At 43.6% G+C, this 17,985-nt stretch overlaps 1 protein-coding gene across 1 annotated transcript in view; it reads right to left on the minus strand.

The window, feature by feature from the left end:
- LOC133630875 (adenylate cyclase type 1-like) overlaps positions 1 to 17,985 on the minus strand; it is a 136,454-nt gene that overhangs the window by 23,976 nt on the left and 94,493 nt on the right. Inside the window, 3 exon segments of the mRNA XM_062022690.1 lie at positions 8,151 to 8,348; positions 12,188 to 12,343; positions 15,379 to 15,520. Of these exon segments, the coding sequence (XP_061878674.1) occupies positions 8,151 to 8,348; positions 12,188 to 12,343; positions 15,379 to 15,520 (496 nt within the window).

Genomic DNA, 17,985 nt, shown 5'->3' on the forward strand with positions numbered 1-17,985 from the left:
TCTGCTTTTTGCAGATGATGTGGTCCTGATGGCTTCATCTGGCCAGGATCTTCAGCTCTCGCTGGATCGGTTCGCAGCTGAGTGTGAAGCGACTGGGATGAGAATCAGCACCTCCAAGTCCGAGTCCATGGTTCTCGCCCGGAAAAGGGTGGAGTGCCATCTTGGGGAGGAAACCCTGCCCCAAGTGGAGGAGTTCAAGTACCTTGGAGTCTTGTTCACGAGTGGGGGGGGGGAGTGGATCGTGAGATCGACAGGCGGATCGGTGCGGCGTCTTCAGTAATGCGGACGCTGTATCGATCCGTTGTGGTGAAGAAGGAGCTGAGCCGGAAGGCAAAGCTCTCAATTTACCGGTCGATCTACGTTCCCATCCTCACCTATGGTCATGAGCTTTGGGTTATGACCGAAAGGACACGATCACGGGTACAAGCGGCCGAAATGAGTTTCCTCCGCCGGGTGGCGGGGCTCTCCCTTAGAGATAGGGTGAGAAGCTCTGCCATCCGGGGGGAGCTCAAAGTAAAGCCGCTGCTCCTCCACATCGAGAGGAGCCAGTTGAGGTGGTTCGGGCATCTGGTCAGGATGCCACCCGAACGCCTCCCTAGGGAGGTGTTTAGGGCACGTCCGACCGGTAGGAGGCCACGGGGAAGACCCAGGACACGTTGGGAAGACTATGTCTCCCGGCTGGCCTGGGAAAGCCTCGGGATCCCCCGGGAAGAGCTGGACGAAGTGGCTGGGGAGAGGGAAGTCTGTGTTTCCCTGCTTAGGCTGCTGCCCCCGCGACCCGACCTCGGATAAGCGGAAGAAGATGGATGGATAGATGTATGGATATACATATACATATATATATATATATATATATATATATATATATATATATATATATATATATATATATATATATATATATATATATATATATATATATATATATATATATTGGAGCCTCCGGATGTTAAACAGGTTCCCGTCAAGTCGGAAGTCAACGGTAACCCCACTGCCCTTCTTGATCCTCTCATGGAGCAGCAGTGTCACACACAGGAGGAAGATATTAAACAAGACTGGAGCAAGGACGCGAGGATATTCCAGAGAAGCTCCCTGTTGACAGTGTCAAAAGCCTTCGATAGATCAATGAAAGCAACGAAGAGGTCCTGGTGCTGCTCCCTACACTTCTCCTGAAGCTGCCGTGTTGTTAACACCATGTCCACAGTGCTCCTGTTCTTCCTAAAACCACATTGTGACTCCGGCAACAGGTCTTCCGTGATGTTGTTCACCAGCCTGTGTAGCATGACTTTAGCCAGGACTTTACCAGCAACAGCCAGAAGTGCAATGCCACGACTGTTGCCACAGAGGGACTTGTTCCCCTTGCCTTTGTAGATGGTGATAATATTGGCATCTCTCTACTGCTGAGGGACAGTTTCATGCTTCCACACGTTGCTGATGACTAGGAAAAGGGCACAGATGGAAAGGTAGCCTCCTTGCTTGAAGATCTCTGCAGGATGCTGTCAGGACCAGGGGTCTTGTTGTCTTTCAGAGACCTTATTGCACTCTTAACCTCTCCAAAGGTTGGTGGAAGGTCAAGGTCATGGATGGTTGGGTAGTCAGGTAGTTCCTCCAAAACTGAGGGGTCTGTTGGGACGGGCTGATTTAGCAGAGTTTCAAAATGTTCTGCCAATCTTTTGGTGATGAGCTTCTGGTCTTTTATGAGGGTTGTACCATCGTTAGACTTCAGCGGGGAGACAGCGCAGTTTCTTGGGCCGGTTTTCACTGCATCGTAAAAGTTGTGCATATCATTTTTGTTGGCATGAGATTGTATTTCAGCTGCCTTTGATATCCACCACTCATTCTTCAGGGCACGCAATTTTGACTGCACCTCCCTTCTGGATGTTTGCCATTGCTGTCGGAGCACAGCTGAAGTGGGGTTGTTGAGTACAGCATTGTGTGCTGTGTGCATGTGCTTGAGCATGGTAGTTATTGAGGCTGTGTTGTCATCAAACCAGTCCTGATGCTTTCTGCGCTTATAGCCAATGGATTGGGATGCTGCCTCATAGAGCCTGGAGCTGATAGAGGTCCATTTGTCATCAATGGAGTCATCGCTCTCCAGAATATGCTCTATGTTTTCCAGGTCTTCCAGAAGGAGGCTGCGTGGAGAAGCGGGGACCGAAGTACATACAGAGAAGCGAAGTACCACTTCACCAGGGAAGTGGAGAAAGCTAAATCTGTGTACTCTAACCGTCTACAGGAACAGTTCCGCTCCAATGATTCAGCGGCAGTTTGGAGAGGTCTAAGGGCCCTTACGAACTATAAGCCCAAAACCCCCCAGGCCCTGAATTACCGGACTCTCGCTCAGGGCCTCAACACACATTACTGTCGTCATGAACGGCCTTCAGCTCATCGAAGCCATGCTCCCCCCACCATCACCCTCCCCACCAATGCCAGCACATCGTTAAAGGAGTTAAAGGATTCAGAAGACTCCTATGACATCACAGGACTCCAAAAACATCATAAGACTGTAAAGACCCTCTCCATCAAAGAAGAGGATGTACGCCGGCAGTTCTTGAAGCTGAATACGCGGAAGGCCCCCGGGCCGGATGGTGTCTCCCCCTCCACTCTCAGACACTGTGCGGACCAGCTGGCTCCTGTCTTCACTGACATTTTTAACACCTCTCTGGAGCTATGCCGCGTGCCGTCCTGCTTTAAGACCTCTACCATTGTCCCTGTCCCCAAGAAAGCACGGATCACAGGACTAAATGACTACAGGCTGGTCGCGCTGACATCTGTGGTCATGAAGTCCTTTCAGCGCTTGGTCCTGCCCCACCTCAAGGACATCACCGCCCCCCTCCTGGACCCACTGCAGTTCGCCTACAGAGCCAACAGGTCTGTGGATGATGCAGTGAACCTGGCCCTCCACTTCATCCTGGAGCATCTGGACTCCCCAGGAACCTACGCTAGGATCCTGTTTGTGGACTTCAGCTCTGCCCTCAACACCATCCTCCCTGGACTGCTACGAGACAAGCTCTACCAGCTCAGCGTGCCCGACTCCCTCTACAGTTGGACTAATGATTTCCTGACAGACCGAAGACAGCACGTACGGCTGGGGAAGATTGTCTCGGACAGTTGAACCACAAACACTGGTACTCCTCAGGGCTGTGTACTCTCCCCCTGGCTCTTCTCCCTGTATACAAACTGCTGCACCTCCAGTCACCAATCCGTAAAACTGCTCAAGTTTGCGGATGACACCACCCTCATCGGGCTCATCTCGAATGGCGATGAGTCCGCCTACAGGAGAGAGGTGGACCGGCTGACGTCCTGGTGCAGCCTCAACAACCTGGAGCTGAACGTCCAGAAAACAGTGGAGATGATCATGGACTTCAGGAAAGTCACAGCCCCACCATCCCCCCTCACCTTGATTGACTCTCCCACCCCCGTCCCCATTGTGGACTCCTTCCGTTTCTTGGGCACCACCATCACCCAGGACCTCAAGTGGGAGCTGACCATCAGCTCCCTCATCAAGAAGGCCCAGCAGAGGATGTACTTCCTGCGGCAGCTGAGGAAACTTAAGGTGCCGACAGAGATGCTGGTGCAGTTTTACTCAGCCATCATAGAGTCCATCCTGACCTCCTCCATCACAGTGTGGTTCCCCGGTGCCACAGTCCAGGATAAGAATAGACTGCAGCGCATCGTACGTGCTGCTGAGAAGGTGATTGGCTGCAAGCTCCCATCCCTCCAGGACTTGTTCTCCTCCAGGACCAGGAGGCGTGTGGGTCGGATCACAGCTGACTCTTCTCACCCTGGACACACACTATTCTCCCCTCTCCCCTCAGGCAGGAGACTACGCTCCATCCAGACCCACACCTCCCGCCACCTGAACAGTTTTTTCCCCTCGGCCATCAGGCAAATGAACAATAACTCCTAACAGCAGCTCCTTGAATTCCTTGAATCCCTTCTAAGTCTATCTGATAGCTCAGTCACAGCTCTTTTTATACCAAATATGTGTTATATGTGTTTTATGTCGCACGTTTGCACCAAGAAAAATTCCTAGTTTGTGAACCCGTTCTCAAACAATGGCAATAAAACGATTCTGATTCTGATTCTGATTCTGATTATAGCCAATGGATTGGGATGCTGCCTCATAGAGCCTGGAGCTGATAGAGGTCCATTTGTCATCAATGGAGTCATCGCTCTCCAGAATATGCTCTATGTCTTCCAGGTTTTCGGCCAGAGAGAGACGGAGATTGTCCCGAGCCATAGGATCTGCTAGCCGGGTACAGTCAAGCCTCTTCTTCCCTGACTTTTGAAGACGGATAGCAGGGCGAACTTGCACCCAGAGTCTGGTTATGATGAGCCGGTGGTCGGTCCAACACTCAGCTCCTCTCATTGCATGAGTTAGTGATACGTCTTTTATGTCCGAGCGTCTCACAATGGCGTAATCAATCAGGTGCCAATGTTTGGAGCGTGGGTGCATCCAGGATGTTTTGTGCTTATTTTTTAGTTGGAAGATGGTGTTTGTGATGGTCAAGTCATGCTCAGCCCAGAGACCGTTAGCATTGGCTTGTCCAATGCCATGCCTGCCAATAACACCACTCCACACCTTGTTGTCCTTCCCCACTCTGGCATTGAAATCGCCCAACAAGAAGATCTTGTCCTCCTTAGGTGTGCGACGTAGGGCCTCATCTAATGCCCGTTAGAAGCGGTCCTTAACATCTTCCTTTGATGGTAGCGTCGGTGCATATGCACAAAGAAAGGTGGCATATCTTTTCTTAGCCAGAGGGATCCTGAGTGACATGAGCCTTTCACTTGTGCCAACCGGTGTTTCTGGGAGTTTTGGTAGGAGGCTGTTTTTTATTGCAAGTCCCACACCGTGCTGATGCTCCCCTCCTGGAGGGTATCCTTTCCAGAAGAAAGTGTAACCTTGCCCTTCTTCCTTCAGCGATCCTTCATCCAGGAGTCTGGTTTCACTAAGTGCAGCAATATCAACATTGTAGCGGTTAAGTTCCACTGCAATGCGCTGGAGTCTATCAGTGGTGATGCTAGTGTCCAGGAGTGTCCCTATGTTCCATGATGCCAGTTTAAGAGGGATTATTTTCTTTATTTCAACCTCGGAGTGGAATTCCCCACATGATGGTTTTGAGTGGGCAATGTTTGGGCCACATTTTCTAGGCCCTTCCCCAGTTGGGGTGAGCAGTGCAATCCTAAATAGGGCTGCTCAGATGTACAGGGGTCTGCCGAGAGCAACTGCCACTCAATTTCAGCTACGAGCAACCATAGATAGTCCTGTACCGCTGGTGTGCAGGGTTCTGACAAGGATCTTCCAGTGCATTCATACCTGCTCCCGTTATCAGACACCCCATCGCCACCAGACTTTGTTTCATTTCCGGTAGCTGGTCTCACCGAGGCAGAGATGAATACCTGCGCAGAGGAGCTTGTTTAAAGTGCCACTGGGGGTGGGCATGTCCCAGCAGCACTTCTTCACTGTGAGAGGGTGGGATCCGGTGTCAAGGGGAACCCAGGACGACCGGCACTCTTCCACAGTTGCAGGAGGCTGCCGGAGCTCCAGTTTTTTGGAGGACAGCCTGTCGTGTGCCAGCAACCACGTTGCTTTTCTCTCAGGGTGTGCTCCCCTAGCCTTTGTCTGCCTAGACCAGGGGTCGGCAACCCACAGCTCCGGAGCCGCATGCGGCTCTTTGACCACTCTGATGCGGCTCAGCTGCATACTTGCCGACCCCCCGATTTTCCCAGGAGACTTGTGGATCTCAGTGCCTCTCTTAGAAAACTCCAAGGGCAATTATAATCCTATTTTCACTCTAATTACTAAATTAAGGGCGTGCCCTAAATGCACTGCAGTAATTGTCCTCTATAGCATTTACAAACAGCGTGCCAGCCCAGCCACATGTTGTATGTAGCTTTTACTAGCACACGTAGGAGACAGCAAAGCATACTTACTCATCAGCCACACAGCTTACACTGACGGTAGCCGTATAAAACAACTTTAACACTGTTACGTTACAAATATGCGTCACACTGTGAACCCACACCAAAAAAGAATGAAAAACACATTTCTGGAGAACATCCGCACCGTAACACAACATAAACACAACACAACCAATACCCAGAATCCCATGCAGCCCTAACTCTTCCGGTCTAGATTATACACCCCCGCTACCACCAAACCCCCCCACACATCAACCCTCCCCCCCTCCGTGCGTCGGTTGAGCGGAAGAGTTAGGGCTGCATGGGATTCTGGGTATTTGTTGTGTTGTGTTTATGTTGTGTTACAGTGCAGATGTTCTCCAGAAATGTGTTTGTCATTCTTTTTTGGTGTAGGTTCAAAGTGTGGCGCATATTTGTAACGTAACAGTGTTAAAGTTGTTTTTGTACGGCTACCGTCAGTGTAAGCTGTGTGGCTGTTGAAGTAGTACGCCTTGCTGTCACTTACATGAGCAAGCTGAAGCTGCATTCTACATGTGGTCGAGCATGTACACTGCTTGGGCAGGCGCCAAAAGCAGTGCCATCACGCCCTGATATTCGGGAGTCTCCCGGAAATAATGAGGGGGTTGGCAAGTATGACGCTATCAAGCGCCATTCATTCAAAACTCGCGGGCCGCACTAACATAAAATTTCCATATTATGGTGCGTGTCGGTGCGTGTGTCTGAGACCCCTGGTTAACATAGCACAAAGCAATTTAAGCTTTGTATGCGGTGTTTTTCATTTGAAATTAAAAAAAATTTTTTGTGGCTCCCATTATTTTCTTTAATTTGTGAAACTTGCCAAAATGGCTCTTTGAGTGGTAAAGGTTGCCGACCCCTGTCCTAGACTTACCTACAAGGCAGCGCGTCTTCGGCGTATTTTCCCGGCTAGGGGGCAGTCAGGTACTAGGCCTTTGCCAAGGGCCACCTGGGGTAACAGTAGTTGAGGGGTTAACCTCCTAGTGCCCCAAGACCCCCCAAAGAGGAGCCTCCACTGTCGGATGCACTTTAACGTCATGCCCAGGACACATATATATATATATATATATATATATATATATATATATATATATATATATATATATATATATATATATATATATATATATATATATATATATATATATATATATATATATATATATATATATATATATATATATATATATATATATATATATATATATATATATATATATATATCAAAAAAGATTTTTTCCTGATTCAAAACTATTCTCTATTCATTCAATACATATTGACTTTCGACTTTTGTGCATGTTAACAGATCAAAGTCACTGGGGTATGTAAACTTTTGATCAGGGTCATTTGGGTACTTTCTTTTGTTATTATGATTTAAAAAGAGAAAACACAGTTGTTTGCCAATAAATAGCTTCACACAACCATTAAGCATGAGTGGAAGAAAGGTTTTTGTGTTATCGTTCATATTCTCTGAAGAATGGCCAAGAAATCATAAATTCTCCCAGGGTATGTAAACTTATGAGCACGACTGTATATATATATATATATATATATATATATATATATATATATATATATATATATATATATATATATATATATATATACAGTCGTGCTCAAGTATTTCTTATATATATATATATATATATATATATATATATATATATATATATATATATATATATATATATATATATATATATATATATATATATATATATATATATATATATATATATATATATATATATATATATATATATATATATATATATATATATATATATATATATATATATATATATATATATATATATATAAGAAATACTTGAAAATATATAAACCCCCCGCTACACCCCCCACCTCAAACACGCCCCACCTCCCGAATTCGGAGGTCTCAAGGTTGGCAAGTATGAATAAGGTTATGTGACAATTTCTTAATGTAGTTTTAAAATATCATGATTAAACATTTTAGCAAGATTGGTTGAAAAACATTAACCAAACCACCTTAGTGGCGGCTAACAGACAATTGCCCATAGAGTACCGCAGTGACTATTCATTCTATGGTCATACAACTTTAAAGCTAGCTTCAGAACACTTGTAGTAATATGTCCTCAAATCTGAGTCTAAAACTTTGAGGCTATCCGTACTACGCGTATGCTAGCATGTCTTCCGTAGCATTTTGCGCACAAAAGGAGGACATCGCTCACCCTCTGCTCGCGCTCCGAGGACTTGTACATGAGCGTGAGGAAGTTAAGGTCGGCTGTGTCGGACTCGGTCTGACGGGCCTCGATCAGGCGCCCGATGTAGCGGTTGACCCGTGTTCTGGGGCTGCTCTGGATCACGTTAGCCTGGTTGGCGTTGGTGCGACTCCTCAGCTTTTGGGGCGCCGTCCTCATGGCCCTTCGCTGTGTGAGGAGGGGAAGGAGCAGGGGATGAAGAAGTGTTATCATATTAAAACCACGGCTGGAGGAGCGTCAACAACGTGAACCGGCGTGCTGATTATACTTTCAAATGACGACATTGCCGTCACATTTAACTTCATTAGGGAATGCACCCTGCTGAGACTAAGTGTATTTGGCAGCCACACAGAAGAGCCTTGCTAAATACTGCCCGCTGGAGCACAACCCCTTACTTCTCTCTCCATCCTATTGTCTCTACACACAAACTACTTTCAAATACACATTTGTATTTCCTTTTTTTTAAGAGGATGTTTTTTTGTTTTGTTTTTAAGTGCGGCACAGTGAGCCCCCCTTAAGGGAACATAATACAGTTGAAATCAACCCCTAATACGGGGGTCTGCAACCTGCGGCTCTAGAGCCGCATGCGTATGGAAATAGAAAACAATGGGGGAAAATATATATTTTTGTTTTAATAGAGTTTTTGTTGGAGGACAACATGACACAAGCCTCCCTAATTGTTAGAAATCCCACTTTTTATATTAAACACGATTCTCTGATGAGAGTATTTGGTGAGCACTGTTTTGTCCTACTAATTTTGGCGGTCCTTGAACTTACTGTAGTTTGTTTACATGTATTTATTCAACGATGCTAGAGAAAGACATATTTTATGCCACTCATTCTTTGTCTCATTTTGTCCACCAAACGTTTTATACTGTGCGTGAATGCACAAACAGGAATTTTGTTGATGTTATTGACTTGTGTGGAGTGCTAATCAGGCATATTTGGTCAGTGCATGACTGCAAGCTAATCGATGCTAACATGCTATTTAGGCTAGCTTTATGTACGTATTGCAACATTATGCCTCGTTTGTTGGTATATTTGAGCTCATTTAATTTTGTTTACTTGTCCTTTGTGTATTTAATTTATATTTGCATGTTTCATGACACATTTTCTGTATATTGGCTGCATTTCAGATAGTTGTTTGTGTGCCATGTTGTTCCAGACCACAGCAAACATTACCTAGCTTGCCAAAGATTGTAATACATCTATTAAAAGAAGACAGCCTGCCGTGTCCTTTAACTTGGACACACACATCTATACCTTTGGCCATTCTAAGCCACTAATTTAGAGGAGTTATCTCACCTTCTGAGGTGCCTGTGTTTTTCTAATGTTTTCCAATGTTGTAAAAATGGGTAGAATAAATATTACATTTCGACATTTCTGTCAACGAAGATTTGTGTCAGCCTGCGACACATTGTCATTTTGATAGTAGGCTAATATAGCTAATATAGACACTTACATCATGTGTTGTCTTCATTGTATAACTTATACAAGACTTAATTTTTTGCAGCTCCAGACATATTTTATTTTGTATTTTTGGTCTAATATTGCTCTCTCAACATTTTGGGTTGCCGAAAATGTTGAGAGAAATTTATTTCGGGATATGAAAAACAAAAAAGCTTCCTTTATTTCACATTGTTTTGTTCTGCCAAAAATACTTCTCATTGGTTAAAACAACCTTACTGTTATAAATAGAAAAAAAAAAATTTAGTACATGTACTGTGTATATATACAGCGTGTATATATAAGAGTCTCCTACTTTTCCATTGTTTTGATCTGCCACAAATATTTCCAATTGGCTAAAAAAACCGTACTGCTAAGGTTTTTTACATTTATTATCAAATAAATAAATAGCATTTTATGAATGAGACTTCTGAATAAAATGTATCTTAAAATTATTTCAGAATATAAGGAAAAAAAGCTTCCTCGATTGCTCATTTTTTGTTCTGCCACAAATACCTTGATTGGCTAAAACAGTCTTACTGTTGAGGGTTTATCAATTTATTATTACAAAAATAAATAAATGATACTACAATTTTAAAAGTGGGACTGCTGAATAGAATTAATTTAATGGAGCCATATGTAATAATTTCATGTCAAGTCATCATTAAAAGGCCCTGATATGTCAAAAGGCGCGAATAAATCATCCATCCATCCATTTTCTACCGCTTGTCCCTTTCGGGGTCATGTTCTTTTCCAATACCTCTATAACTGATAACGGTAGTTGCGCCGAGATATGCTCATTTCAAAATTAGATTTACAGCCCCGAAATCTTGTTATTGTTTTAATTTTGATGTCCCGCCCTCCACCGTTTGACTAATTAAAAAGTCTGTGAGTGTGTCACGTCCAGGTTGCCAGTTACGCAACGCCATCTTCATAGAGCTACTGCCACTGGTAAAGTTACTAAACATGTCAGACCTTAGTAAATCTAAAAGTTACCATTCTCAACTTATTCATGACAAAGCCAGGAACAAAACGAGGATTAGTATCGGGGATGCCTTTGAAAGATGGAGACGATTGAAGGCAGAGAAGATGTTATTATTATTATAGAGGTTTATTTGAAATAGAGACAGATACAAAAACATAGACATCTGAAACAGTTATCCGATGTATGCATCATAGTGTTTGTAGCCAAAGCTAATTTACAACATTTGTCCCCAACAACAACAACAACACAGATCCAACATCATTAAAATAGGAAAATAAAAAATAGAATGGGTCGATAATAATGATAATAGTAATAATACAGACAAGGTGCAAACTAGATAAAAGCCAATTAATAATAATAACACAGACAAAGTGCAGACTAGATAAAAACCAATTAGTAAAAATTAGTAAAAACTAAACATGGGAACACGATTGTTGCTCAACTAGCCATAATTGTGTTTGTTTTTTGAAAGTGACAAGTGCAGGTATACTTTTCAAAGTGTCCGGTAAAGAGTTCCATAGTTGTGGTTCTTTTATTGAAAAGGCAGTCTGTATGTTTTCATCTGACGCCAAATTTGATAATTTCCTCCTTGATAGGTAAGTAAGGCATCTACGTTTTCTTATTACTTGTAAAAAAATGGAATGGTATGTAAACTATACTGTCTAATACAGTCTATGATCTTGTCTAACAAAGCTATTATGTTCCTGCAAACGAATGCTTAGCATGTTAGCCCGGTCAATGACACATTGACATACAGGCTAACGGGGGAAATATACTGTATGCCCGGTAGCCTGTATGTCGATGTGTCATCGAACTGACAAGGGCAACATGTATTTTCGACAAATAAAACCTATGTGGATATGGATAGTGTCAGTGCCTATTTCTTTCTCAATATGCTGTGACGCTGAGGAAATGGGTTTCAACATTAGCACGGCTGTCATCATGGCAATCTGAAACGTATGGAGACAGCCAAATCACATGGTCAAATAATTTCTCATTCGTGTTTGCATACTGTGGACTGCTTGTACCAAGTTATATGGCAATCTGAAACATTTAAAACAGTAGCCTATAGGCGTACCTTGGTAAAATGTCTGCTCTTTAGTGTTGGGCCTACATTAGGCTGCTAAGCATGCTCTACTTATTTTCACCAGTATAACCATTGCAAGCGTTGGTTGTAGTTCGTTTTAGTCTTTGTTTTCTGGTAGTACTGACAAAAACCATATGATTGCCATTTGTTGTGTTTTTGTACGCAGGCATGATGTACTTCTTCCTAAAGAATTGTCTAATTTCTGTGTAAAATGTGTTGGTTAGAGATTTTTTATTGACAAAACGCTTGTCTATTCAGCTATTATGGTCCCATCACCTCAACCCCAAATAAGAGGCAGTGGAAGTTTGAAGTTCCTCGGAGTAGCCCAGTGCATCGAGCTGATTCGGCAACCTCAGTCAGGGAGGTTACTACAGAATTTTGACCGTGTAAATTCCTACATATGGCTCCTTTAAAAATTATTTCAGGATATAAGGACAAAAAAACCTTCCTAAGTGGCAACACACACATCAACTATAAAAAAATGGTTACCTTATCGCCGTCCTCGCAGTTCATGACATTGGAGAAGGGAATCTCTGCCTTGAACATCTTCCTGCAGTGCATGAGCTGCACCAGTAAGTAGCACACCGTTTTGAACTTCATCTTTTTGGCGGGCTTGATATCTGAAAGAATTAATCCTGGGAATATCTGTGGCCAAATGAAAAAAGATGGAAACAGGGATTAAGTCATGATAAACCAAGCTGTAATAGATATTATGTAAAGGGAAATTGCATAGTAAGTGTGTGTGTGAGTGTGTGTGTGTGTCTGTGTGTCTGTGCGCACTTTATCATTATCATCATGCAATTATCATTACCAGGATTAGACTTTAACCAGAGAATCTATAGAACAAAGTGGGTCAATCCCATAGGTCACATTAATGGTTTCAGGACTTCGTTTCTCATTCAAGAAGCTTTGTGAGCTAAGTAAAAGAGATTATTGCAAGGTTACACTCCATCCATATCAGTCCATTAACTTGACTGATTGTACCTGAGCAGCACCTTATTTTGCATGACATTATAATAGTGGACCTGCTTTACAAACTCCCAGTGAGAAAAGTACTGGTAAGTAAGTACATTCAAAAGGATACCAGGATATACCAATGCATAATATCATCTACATTGACCGACAAGGCCTGCTTTCAATTGAAACTCACATATTCATAATGTACAATAACCAAGATCAACATTTCTGTTTCCAACCAAGTTTGTTTGGTGGTCGTGATTGTGCAAAAAATAAATACAAATGAAATATCCATATTGTACAAAATGAACATATAATAATAATTTAGTCACTCATTCACTATATCACTGGACACTTCATAAGGTACACCTGCCCAAATTAAACAAAGTCTAATTCAAAAGTTGCATCAAAAACAATATTACAGAGTTTTGAACGACCCTGTAATGATTCAATTCAGTAACATTTAATATCAAGCAATTACCGTATTTTTCGGACAATAAGGCACACTTTTCTCAAAAATCAACAGTGCGCCTAGTGTACGGAATAATTCTGGTTGTGCTTATCGACCTTGAAGCAATTTTATTTGGTACATGGTGTGATGATAAGTGTGACCAGTAGATGGTAGTCACACATAAGAGATACATGTAGACTGCAATATGATGCCAGTAAACAACACCAAAACTTTAAATATTCCATTGAAAATAAAGAACGTTACACACGGCGCTCAAAAATCTGTCAAAATGTTTTAGTTTAACTTTGAAGCCGCACCGCTTGATAGATTGTCGGCCCATTACGGCTACCATAGTCAGAGATACAAGTATTACTATGGTGTGTGTATAAGGACCGCAAAATGGCACCAATTAGCAGACATATTATCTGGCGTTTTGTTTCACAATATTATGCAAAACCAACTTTTCTTACCTTCTGGTACCTGCTGATGTGAATTTGAGATCTGCATAAGTCCTGAAAATTTGCGCACGCCCGCCACTGTAGTCCATGCGACGCCATAGTCGATAAGCTTCTTTTTTTGTACCTTCTTGTTATGGGACATTCATCCTCTGCTGTTGGCATTTCTAATACAAAGTAGTGTAAAGTTCTAACTTATATCTCGCTATAGAAGCGCTCAACCAGTGTAGTGAGTTTACATAATTCACCCACGGAACTTTAGTTATTAGAGAGTTCCGGTTGGACGGTTTTTCACGGAACACATTTCCGGCGTTGTTGTCGCACTAGTGAGCCACGGATGAGAAGATGCTGCTATGTTATTGATTTAAGTAAAGTCTGAATGTCATTAAAACAGTTAGCTACATCTTTTGACACTTCTTCCACACCCGTCCTTGCACGCTACACCGCTGCAACAAAGATGACGGGGAGAAGACGCTGTCGAAGGTGAGCCACGTAAATAAGACCACCCACAAAACGGCGCATCCTGAAGCGACTGTCAGAAAGCGGCTTGAAGATGATCTGTAAAACATAATCTATGCAACATTTTGACCAAAGAACCACCATTACGTTATGTAGACCACAAGGAAGTGTTTTACATTTAGAAAAAAATCATAATATGACCCCTTTAATGCGCCTTATAATCCAGTGCGCCTTTTGTATGAAAATAGACTTGAATAGACCCGCTCATTGGCAGTGCGCCTTATGGTCCAGAAAATACGGTATACTGATGTTATCATTATACTGCAAACTAAAACCTTTTTAGGGCTTTAGCACACCCAAAAGCGTATCATATCTTGCAAGAAATGTGTACACATGTTCATCATGACAGGACGCAGGGAAATCATCAAAGATTATATACAGTAAAATGTTGTCGGCCATTTTGTTTTCAGATCCCATTCTTTGTGGGGGCATTTGGGGATTGGGGCAGTTTAATTTTTTTTCATTTTTTTTCATGTGTAATGTTGTAATAGGGGTCGTCTTTATTTAAAACAAGCTGCGAACCACAAATGGCCCACGGGCCGCACTTTGGACACCACTGCGTCACAGCGTCATGACGTCAGTGCAAGATGGCGTTCGTGTGATTCCAACGTGTGTGATTTTACCGACACGAATACCATTTTGGCGACAAAAACACCACTCGCGGCGAATACGGTCGGAAACAGCAATGCTAATCGTATTGTTCATTCTGCCGAAACTTAAATGACCTCCTTCCTGCAAGACTTGTCCTCAAAGATCTTCACATTTCTGCCACTAGCGGAGAACATAAGAGAGAGGCCTGATGAAAATAAGCAGCTTGTTGATGCTTTTGCCACACACTTGCATCTATTTGTATGCATGCTGAACTCTGCAAATCTGTGATGAAAGATGCCACAGGCAGTCCCCCCCTGCCCCCCTCGCTCTCCCTCTTTGCAGCCTCACTTGAATTCATTACAGCCTGGAAGTGACATCATCTCGACATCAAATGTGCGAGAGCGCCATTATATCACGCTTGATGCTTCAGTCCGTACTATCTTTTCACTCCAAGGGAGCTTTTTTTGGTGCTGTAAGATTCTAGTCCAGGAAAAGCAACCGGGCGAAGATTAGTCTCCCTCTCGATCGAGCCAAGTCTGACTTTCCACGTCCAGATGGATTATCTGTGCACAGTACACCCTCAAGGTATTAAGGGTTCACTGTGGGCCACGGCCTAATAAAGAACACATCTGAAAGTGTCATGGTAATCATTCCCCAGGGTAATTGACACGAGGAGCACATCGTGAATAGGAATCAAAATGCCCTACCTTCCGCCGGTGTGATGGCACTATGAAGAAAGTTTCAATCTCGTGTTTTTGGAGGAAGGCGTGGCGCTCGTGGCCGTTTCCTGGCTCTACCTCGTAGTCTCCATTCAGGCACTCTAGTGTAGATCTGGTGATGTGGACTTTTCTGGGGAACACAGCACAAAAAATCTGAATACAAATGAGATATAATACATATTTTTTGGTAGGGTTGTATGGTATACCGGTACCAGTATAGTATCGTGGTACTAATGGATCAAAATTGATATTATACTCTGTTTGAAAAGTACCGGTTCACCATATTATTTTTTTTTACAGGCATGACAGCGCGTCGTCACGTCGTGACATTGTTTTATGAGTAGAGGAGCATGTTCGGCAGCACACAATCACAGTGTGTAGACAGATAACGGAGAATGGACGCATTTTGGCTTAAAAACTAACGATAAAGGTGAAGTTATAACACTGAAACGCCCTCAGGAAGAGGTGCTTTAAAACATCGCTTGCTAGTTAGCGGCTAACGTCCATCCGCAGTCGGCAGTGTTTAGCTACTTCTAAATCACTAATCCCCGCCTCCATGGCGACAAATAAAGTTAGTTTCTTACAAGTATCATTCCTGCAGGAAGAGGAATAGCTAAACATGCTTCACTACACACCGTAGGAGGATACAATAGCTCACCGGCGTCACAATGTAAACAAATGCCATGGGTGGATCTACACCTGACATCCACTGTAATGATACCAAGTACAAGAGCGTATCTAGTCGATACTACTATTTTTCAGGACTTATGCAGATCCCAAATACAGATCAGCAGGTACCAGAAGGTAAGAAAAGTTGCTTTTGCATAATATGCATAAAGAAAACACCAGATAATATGTCTTACCTTATACACACACCATAATAATACTCGTATGTTGAAGCACAGTACAATCCATCAAGCGGTGCGGCTTCATAGCTTACCGATGTCGTATAAAACATTTTGATAGATGTTTGAGCACCTTGCGTAATGTTCTATATTTTCAATGGAACATATAAAATGTTTTTTTGGCTTGAGATGCCGAGATGAGCGGTCGCACCCTCTTTCGCTCCCGATCGGGAATCCAAACAACTGCTCGGATTATCCCACACTTCCTCCTTTTTCTACTGTGGATCACGGATTTATATTTTAAACCTCCTCGGATACTCTACCCTCTTGAAAATGAGAGTCGAGAATGCGAAATGGACATACACAGTGACTTTTATCTCCACGACAATACATCGGCGAAGCACCTTGGCTTTGGAGCTAACGTGTTAGCATCGTGCTTGTCTGCACATCGAGGCAAAGTGAACATGCCCCTGACCGGAAGGATAGACAGAAAGTCAATAATACTACTATTACTTCTACTATCAGGAGACACTGAACTCAACCCTGGACCTGCAACAACACGGTTAATGTTGTCCCGACTGGCGAAGACTAGCAATGCTACTGCTAGCGTTGCCATCGAAGCTAACGCAGCTACCGGCTCATCTCAGCTCAAGCTCACCTGTGCTCCAGCGGTCGGCGGCTCGGCGGAGGACTTCGCCCCGTTCATCGACACGGTCGGAGGCTCGGCGGCGGCGGCGGAGGACGACCCGGTCATCAGAGAAGGCAGCGACTCAGCGGCGGTGAACGACGCGGCGGCTGCGGTGGACGGCGACCCAGACATCGGTGATTGCGGGGAACTGCACGAGATGGCGGGGGTCCACGCGACCTCTCCCGGGTCCCGGACGGTCGAGGACGCGGCATACACAGGATTTAGAGGCGCCTTTACACAAACATTTTCATTATTCTCGTTCTCTTTGTCTTCAAAAAAGCCCGCCAAAAGGAAACCCAACCCATCCCCCAGCAACCCTACCTGGCCTCCTCCTCCCTCTCCCTCCCCTCCCCCTTTCTCTCCCTCCTCCTTCACCTGGAGGACGATCAATATGCCCCTCTCTCTCTCTCCTCTCTCTCCTTGCTCTTCAACTGCAACAGCAATAATAACCAACAATTTTTCTGGTCAGTACCACAACACAGGACTCTGATGCTCTTTTTGGTTCCAGTGGACAACACATCATCCACCTTAATGTGAACAGCCTCTCTGGAGCCAAACTCGACCAAATCAGAGAAATGTTCCTCAACACGAAGGTAAAAATCTTGTGTTTCTCTGAAACCAAATTTGATCAAAGTATTTCTGACTCAGAGATAGAAATACAAAACTTTTCAGTTATCAGAAAGGATAGGAATAAACACGGTGGGGGCGTTTGTATGTATATTCACCAGGATATTAAATACATAACTCGCACTGATCTTAATCACAATGACCTGGAATCTGTGTGGGCGGAAATCAAATTTAAAAACGCTAAGCCGGTACTAATAGGGACTGTTTATAGACCCCTAATCAGAGTGATTTCTATGGGGCTTTGGAAGAATGCTTGGCGGGGACAGACAACATGGAGAAAATTATAACTGGGGATCTGAACACAGATATTCAACGCAAAGATGCACCTGTCTTCAGATCCTTCAGCAAGTTTTGTAATCTGCACGGTCTTTCCCAGCTAATAGCGCTACCCACAAGGGTGTGTGATTCCACCCAATCAACCATAGATCTCATTCT

This window comes from Entelurus aequoreus, linkage group LG16 (genome assembly GCF_033978785.1).
Source record: "Entelurus aequoreus isolate RoL-2023_Sb linkage group LG16, RoL_Eaeq_v1.1, whole genome shotgun sequence".
Classification (NCBI taxonomy): domain Eukaryota; kingdom Metazoa; phylum Chordata; class Actinopteri; order Syngnathiformes; family Syngnathidae; genus Entelurus; species Entelurus aequoreus.